This window comes from Sturnira hondurensis, unplaced genomic scaffold (genome assembly GCF_014824575.4).
Source record: "Sturnira hondurensis isolate 20B ecotype Veracruz unplaced genomic scaffold, ASM1482457v3 Scaffold0021354, whole genome shotgun sequence".
Classification (NCBI taxonomy): domain Eukaryota; kingdom Metazoa; phylum Chordata; class Mammalia; order Chiroptera; family Phyllostomidae; genus Sturnira; species Sturnira hondurensis.
Genome location: NW_028093985.1, coordinates 2,137,743 through 2,145,619, shown reverse-complemented (window position 1 = coordinate 2,145,619; position 7,877 = coordinate 2,137,743). Strand labels below are relative to the sequence as shown.

At 45.0% G+C, this 7,877-nt stretch overlaps 1 protein-coding gene across 3 annotated transcripts in view; it reads right to left on the bottom strand.

Annotated features, from left to right (window-relative positions):
• Positions 1 to 2,696: 2,696 nt before the first annotated feature.
• The window catches only part of ARHGEF28 (Rho guanine nucleotide exchange factor 28), a 281,452-nt gene continuing 276,271 nt past the window's right edge, over positions 2,697 to 7,877 (bottom strand). For all 3 annotated transcript variants that reach the window (XM_037032058.1, XM_037032059.1, XM_037032060.1), the window contains one exon: positions 2,697 to 3,903. In XM_037032058.1, the coding sequence (XP_036887953.1) occupies positions 3,740 to 3,903 (164 nt within the window). In that variant the 3' untranslated portion in view covers positions 2,697 to 3,739. The remainder of the gene's footprint in view (positions 3,904 to 7,877) is intronic.

Here is a 7,877-nt window from a genome sequence, read left to right as displayed (position 1 = left end):
GGACGGCTCTGTTCTATTAGCACCTTCATGTCCTTCCAGGACTTGCTTTACTCTTGCTTTCTTGTGGTTTGGGATCGAGTAGGCAGATATCCAGCTGGCCACCTGACTAGAACCCAGTTACTTTATGGTGGAGGTGGGTGTGGAAGGGTGAGGGAATGATGAGGAGACATATTCCTCCATAGCCTGATCAGTTACCAGGTGGAGAGGTGGAGAGAGAAGCTCCCGTGTCCCTCACTACGTGTACAAGAGTGCATGGAGGAGGCAAAGACAGACGGAAGCGCTGGCGGGACCCTTAATCCAGAGGGAAGGGCTGGTGCCACAGCACCCCCGACGTGAGCTCCTGCGTCTCTCATGTCTTCTAGACTTTGGAAGTTTAGTGCCTCTAGACTCTGGTTTGGGTTCCTGTCCTTGCTCGGAATGTCTTTTCCCTTCTCACTCTCTACTTATCTTTCAAGCCTCAGGCATCTGCTACATCAGGACAACTCCCTCCGTTTGTCTATTACTGGCCCCAACATGCTCACTCTGTGAGGTGCCGTAGCAACTGTACTTGTATCTGCTCACTTGTTTGTCTTTTCTAACAACTTGCAGGCTTATTCATCTTTATTTCATTCCTAACAGATTGTTTGGCTTTTAACAGACAGTCAATAAATGTTTACTGAATACACAAGTTGAGTGGAGATTTAAGATGCAAGTAAGTTGAAAGCTAACCTTGCGAAACCCTAGTCCAGTCAGTCTTATGACTATAGCCACCCCCAGGCATTTGACTTCTCTATTCATTGTTTCTGGCTGTGCAGGTGCCATTTGCCTAAGGGCTAGGATCAGGCTGAACAATCACAAAGAGATTTTTTAATGTTATGCTAATATTAGCCAGCATATATTCAGCAATTACTATGTCCCAGGTGCTGTTCTAAGCATACTGCATGTATTAATCATTTAATTCTCACAACAATTCTGTAAGCTAATCATCTCTGTTTGACAGATGAGGACACTGACACCTAAAGAGTTGAAGTGAAATACCAAGGACACACAACAAGTTGAAGATCTGGCTCCAGAATTCATACCAATTGCTATGTCTCTCAGTGAGAAAGACAGAGACGGTTGAACCTTAATAACCTCAGGCTGATTCTGGGTTTGAAAGGTGGACCTGGGTCACAGTGAAGAGCACATACTGCTTCCTATTTCTTTATCTGTCATCCCACCCTTTAATTAGGCTCACCTTCACCTGGCACAAAACTCTTATACATACACACCCCGGCCACCACCGCCACCTCTTCACAAGTATTTTTATTTTACCCTTTTCTAGATGAACAGGGTTCCCATTGTAAGCTGGCTGGAATAACTCCAGTGATTTATGCAGGCCTGATGGAATGCAGTCACTTGGACTATAAAAGTAGATGGCACATAAATGTGTGTGGCCTGGAAGGGACAGAGCGAAACTATTGCTTTTCTTTCCACAACAAATCTCTAAAGGGAGCAACGTCTCCTTTAAGCTCTTCAGGTCGTAGGAAAAGTAGATCCTTCGGGGAAAACTTAGTTCTTATGCTGGGAGGTAGGGTGGTCTCCTCTGAAGTTCACTGGAGTCTCTGTTGGAGCCACGGAGTAGCCACTGCTGAGCTCTGGGCTCATTCATTACACAGTGAAGCCAAAGCAAAAAGGAAGAACTTACCCAAAAAGCTGTGAAACTTAGTTATATACTGTTGAAAGATCATAAAATGAAAGAGCGACTTACGAATATAGGTATCTCGAAAAATGCTAAGGCTCCCCAGGGTGGCCACATGAACACCCATATTTCCCAGATCTTAAAAATCAACTGAGCATGCACATTTTTAAAGAACGCCATGGAGATTTTGAACACTTTGACAGATTTTCACATGCGGATATTTCCATAACTACTGTCAGGAAAAAAGGGAAGATATTTATACAGTAGTTATGGTAGCAAAGCATTTAGACTGAAATATCTATCTGGTTTTTATTTCAGGGACGCAGGATCCCAGAATAGACTTTACTGGAGAGAGAGGGAAAACAGGTTTTTTTCTGTAGATGTCTTTAGGAATGGAAGATGCACCTTACAATTTACTAGGAGTTTAGTTTGGAGGCGAAGTAACTAAAATTTTAATAAGCAGTATGCATTCTGTGAAGATTAGTTTGAATTTAATGATTGTGACCAAAATGGCCAAAAGCAACAAGAGTCAGAAAACGAGTGCCCCCCAAAAGGCTTTAAAAAAATTAAGATTTAGCCCTGGCTGGTGTGGCTCAGTGGATTGAGCACTGGGCTAGGAAGCAAAGGGTCACCAGTTCAATTCCCAGTCAGGGCACATGCCTGGCTTTCGGGCCAGGTTCCCAGTAGGGGGTGCGTGAGAGGCAACCACACATTGATGGACTCTTTCTTTCTCTCTCCCTTCCCCTCTCTCTGAAAAAAAAAATATTAAAATAAAAAGATTCAACTTGCCCAAGTGAAAAATATCAAGTAGTTATTCTTTTGGCAACTTCAAGTGGAAATAAAAAACAAGCAAACAATGGGTGTGGGTGAATTTTTGTGCTTCCCGTCACGGCTCCCTCCTGGTAAGTGTTGCAGTTCTGGGTGATATATCCCTTATTTTCACTTTCATAAGATGAGATTGTCTGTGTGTGTACGTGTTTGTGAAATGTGTATTTCATTATGGCTGTACATGACATTAACATTTCAAAGTAAAATCGACAGGTAAAAAGATATTTATTGACACTGACCAAAACACATACAAGTGTATCTGAAGAACAGGCGGGAAACATTTTCTGGTTTGTTTCTCACACGGAGACACATATTACTCTGACAACAGAAGGCGCCAGCTTTCCGTTGTGGAAAATCACACAGCTGGCAGCAAGCTTTGCCAAGGGAGCAGATTTTGTCCTTAAAGAACTGCAGGGCAGAGATGCCTGTCATGAGTGGTCGTCGGTGCTCCCAGGCCTGGCAGAGACAGGGCCAGATGAGAGAAGTGAGGGCACTACCGAAGTTTCACTGTTTACATCAGAACTGACTGTGCCGGGGCCTCGCCTCTGCGCTCTCCTGAAGGATGTGGCTTGGAAAAAAACCAGCATTAAGACCAAGAAAGTGAACCTGCAAAGCATGTGGCTCGGGTCAAAGAGCCCAACCGTGTCCATCGTAGTGGCCTCCTGCTCAGAACAGTGCCCAGACAGTGCACACTGGTTGCGTGGTGACTCACATGGCGACTGTGACAGATGACCCCAGGAGCAACGCTCTGATGTTCCAAAGAGAAACTAGCCGGTGAAAACTGACCAAGGAAAGACCTTTCCCACTTCCTCCTCTGCCTTTGGGGCACTGACCCCTGCTCTCCACAACCAGCTGCTGGGATCGTGAAAGTCTGCCCACCCTGAATAGCACTCTTTTTCATTCAAATTGCTTCATCCAGGTCTTAAAAAGCATTTCAAAAACCAGATGACTCAGTAGAAAATGCAACATAGAATTGTAGTCCAGAGTCATAACTTTGAAAACATTTCTGCTTATTCAGTTTCTCCTCGAGAAATCTGAAATTAGGTGTGGTAAGTTAACAATTATACAAACAGAGCTGCTTTCAATAATTTAATTATTAGACTCATGCCCCAAAGGGGAACTTGCATGAAATATTAACTATTACTCTTAAAGCAATTTGGACACAGTCACACACACATCGGGAAAGGAAGAAAGAAATCTCCCCCCAAACGCCAGTGTTCTGTTTTGTTTGGAAAAATAACGACAACACAATTAGAGGTAAACAATATTTTCTTCGGCTCCATCTCCGTTTTCCCCATCTTGTCTGGTCACTGTCTTTAGACTTAGCTTTGCTTCTGCTGTAAACGTCTGCAGCTCAGGGCCGTGTGGATTCAAGTCGGGAGGAGTCGGGAGCTCGGTCTCGGAGATGTCCGGATCTGCAACAGACAGACAGCACAGGTCACAGGGGGGTCGGCTGGAGACCAGCAAGGCTGGTGAGCCATGAGTTAGTGAGCCACGGAGAGGATGGTGGAGTCCAGTGAGAAAGAAACAAAATGGGTACCAAATGATTTAGTCAATGTCATTTGGATGTATTTGGCTGTCTGTACAAATGTCTTCTGCAACTAAAAATAACCTTCATAAAACAGTCCTAGGGAATTGTCAAATAAACAAACATATCACCATTTGTGGGCTGTGAAAACGCTGCTACTTCAGAGAAAGTGGTACCCATTTTTTTTTTAAAGTTCAAAATCTTAGAAATACAGTATATACTCCAGCTACGTGCAATCAACTATATTTTCATCTGCATAGCACCTTCTCTCAAATGTCTCAAAGTCAGGAATTAACCTCAAGACAAATAATGTATCTGGGATGTGGCTGATGTGGGTAAGGGATGGGGAGAAAGGAACCGAATGATGGAGCCCCTTCAGCCTCACCATCACGCAAATCTGTTAGCACCACACAAATCACTTAGCAAGAATAGCTAGGTTCCTAGAGAAAATTGCTCCAATGTCAACTATGACTAGGTTTTTTTTTTCTGTTACCTAGCAACAGCAGGGCATTGTCTATTCTCCTTTCCTTCTGGTAAAACCTTCTAATATACAGTTTAAAGGGGAGGCAAAAGGGGGCAGTTGATAAGAAAAAGGCTCTCGCTGCAAACCATTTTCTCTGCACTTGTTCCACTGACCACCCTCCCCGTGCCTCGGCTGCATGGCAAGATCACAAACAGCCAGCTCCAGCCGGGGCGGACGGCGGAGTACGCGTGGAAACACAGGTGGAGAGGACGGCTAACGCCAGGCCCACCTGCTCTTTTTCCAGTCATTAACAAGAAGTCATTATAATCCCTGCCGCATTTTACTCAAAGCCTCCCTTATTTAGATGGATACGCATAACTGCTGGCATTCTAATGACAAAACCGCTTGTGACTTTCGCCCTCCGGACAAGGATCTTTGGCTGTCAGGGAAAGCAGGAAGCAGGGCCAGGCAGGAATGAGAAGCAAAATGTCCTCACAAGGGTCTGTCTTAGGAGATATGGAGCCCTTTGCTACACCTCCTCCTATCACTTCTTCCCATAGGAGGCGGGGCCAATGGGAGAGGGGCAGCCAGGGCCACAGAAGTAGACTGGGTCACCTGGAGGAGCTGACCTGTGTCCCTGAGCTGAGGAGGACCCCTGGGAGAGGGGACGGAAAGAGGAGGTGGCAAGGAGAGGCTGCACTCCGAAGCTCAGCTCAAAGTTCAGGTCACCCGCGACTCTAGGTGCCAGTGGGACACAAAACAATCTGTTTACATTGGGGTGACTTGATTTTACTGACCTCAGTCCCAAAGCCTGGACCTCATATACTGGGAACTCCCTCCTACAGAAAACACATCTACTGAAGATGCCTCTCACGACCACCGTGAGTAGCATGCCTTCTCTGGGACTGTTCCAGGTCTAGCTAGCCTCATTTAATCAGGTAAACACAAACCCCCCAGGCCATAATCTCACTATCAGAGCAATATAAATCAGTCCAGAATGTTCTACATCCTATTTCACCATATTCGGAGACTAAGTCTGCCTGTGTGGTCACAACACGCTTCAACAATTTCAACTCCTTTCCCCAGCTGCTGAACGAAGAAGGCCGTTTCACCTCTAAAAACAAATATTGCTAGTTAAACTACTGATGTTAAATATTACACAATAAAAAAAAAGAAAACCACACAAACCTCAAAGTTTCCATCTAGCTGACGCTGGCAGGTTGGGGAAGAGTTCACCTAGGACTAATGCTGCCTCTTAGCCAGCAGAAAGTCCGGCCAGGGCTCAAGAAACACTACCCGGGGAGTGAACAATCACCCACAGAATGTGGCAGTTGGGAGGTGATTTCTGACAAATGTGACAAGGCCAGGCACAATGGAAGCCCTTAATCCATGTCAGTTTCCTTCCTCTGGCTTTGAAACATTTAGCAAAGAATTTAAAATACTGGTGTGTCTAGGTATCTGGGAAGTCCCCTTAACAGTTTCAAGAAAAGACTTGTTCAAAAAGAGCCGAAGAATCAAACATATATATCAGAAAGAATTCTTTTATCTGAAGTTAAATTGTAGGCCCTGATTCAGGAAGACAGAAAACCAAGAATGAATTGGGGGGGGCGGTGTAATTTATGGGTGTGTGCATGTGTTGTAAGGGGGTATGTGAGTTTAATCTGAATTTTCTCAAATAAGAATAAAAATACATCTGTAGGCAAGAGCTTGCAGGACCCCGGAGTCAACAGCCCACGTCGAAGCCCCAGATGTATGAACGGGGTGGCTGTGGCGTGTCACCTGGAGGGGAACTCAATTTCCTTCTCCGTGTTCCTTCTTGGTTTCTACCTGAACCATTAAGGCAAGGTCAGACCTGTCTTTGAAATTAAAAACCATTCCGTGATTTCTCATTTTATTACTTCACTCCAACCCCCAAAGAGCTCCAGCACAACAATTGTATATTTCTCAAGGTCAGCCACCTTTGTCCACACTTTTTACCCCAGAGAGTTGGATCATTACACAGAACCCTAAACTCAAAACACCATTTGTTAAAATAAAACCTCACCAATTCAGAAAGCAGGATTCTTGGGGAATAAAGTCAACCATCCAATTTGATTTGTGATCAAAATGCCTGCAAATTGCTGGACACAGAAATAGAATGCCTAATTTTTTAAATAGCAAATAAATATTAATGCAATCATAAGTTGGCCAACTAAAAACCAAATGCCAATAAAATGAAACAAAACTTCAGAGTACAAAGAACTCTTCAACCGAGTATCTCAGTACAGCTTTCCCTGTTAGTTGACGCAAAACGGACACGAGCCCATTCCTCTGGAGACGCAGCAGGTGAGCGCTGCCGTCCTCAGAACGAGGACAAATAAGGTGAAGCACATGAAAGCCCAAACCCTGGTTAAACCGCGTGGAGAGGTAGGATCCCGGTGCAGGGGGTTTAATTTTTTTCTAGTTACCTGAACTTTTATTCACTTCCTACAACTTCATCCTTTGTGAGAAATTTCCCAACTCAGACCACTGTGCAGTCTGTCTTCTGAACCCTCTCGCACGGGTAGCCAGAGACAGTTCCCTAAAACCTCCCTGTTTTTAGCCCCTCCTTGCAACCTTTTTGTTGACATTTGCATTTGCCATTTTTGCACTTTCCTCTGCTCACCAGTTCCTGGAACATCGAACTGTCAGGGGAGTGAGCCCAGGGTCTGGGATGACACACAACCCTGGACAGTGGCCCCTGAAAAGCAGACACCGGTGGGAGGTAACTCTGGCCTCCCTTCACTGGCTGGCTGCCACCCCTACTCTTTAGAGTCAACTGACTCATCAGTATTTTCAAGACCAGACGCTAAACTCAGGGTGTAAGATGCCGCCACGTGCCATGTTAAAAATGAACAAAGTGCCTCCTAAACTGAGGGGTGAATGAAGTCTTTTAAACCACAAGGTAAAATGTAAACTTGGGCGACTCACTCCCCTTCCTCGGGCTTCGGTTCATGGGGGATCCAACTGGAATCACCATGCAGGCCTCCTAGGCGTCTTCTACAGCTCGAGAATGTCTACATCTGTGTTTGGCTCAGCGCCTCACCAAATAACATTCAAGAGGTGCAACAGATGCATGCATTTTTCAACTGCTTTTTACTTTACTTTTCAAGAAATTCACATGTATTGCCTTCAGTTGCATTTAAAATGTTTTTAGAGTAATTTCCATACACACGCCCCATCTGTCTACCTGCACTCTCGCCAACAGCACACACCTGAGTGGAGCCTGTGCACGGCCCCAAGGACGGACTTGTAAAGCTACCTCATGAGTGAAAGACAACGTCTGCTGCCCATACCTGCATTTGATCTTTCCTCCATGAACAGTCTACTTAAGGGTAACTGGTCATAAAGAACAGGTTTGTGACAAGTCAGAAAGGGTT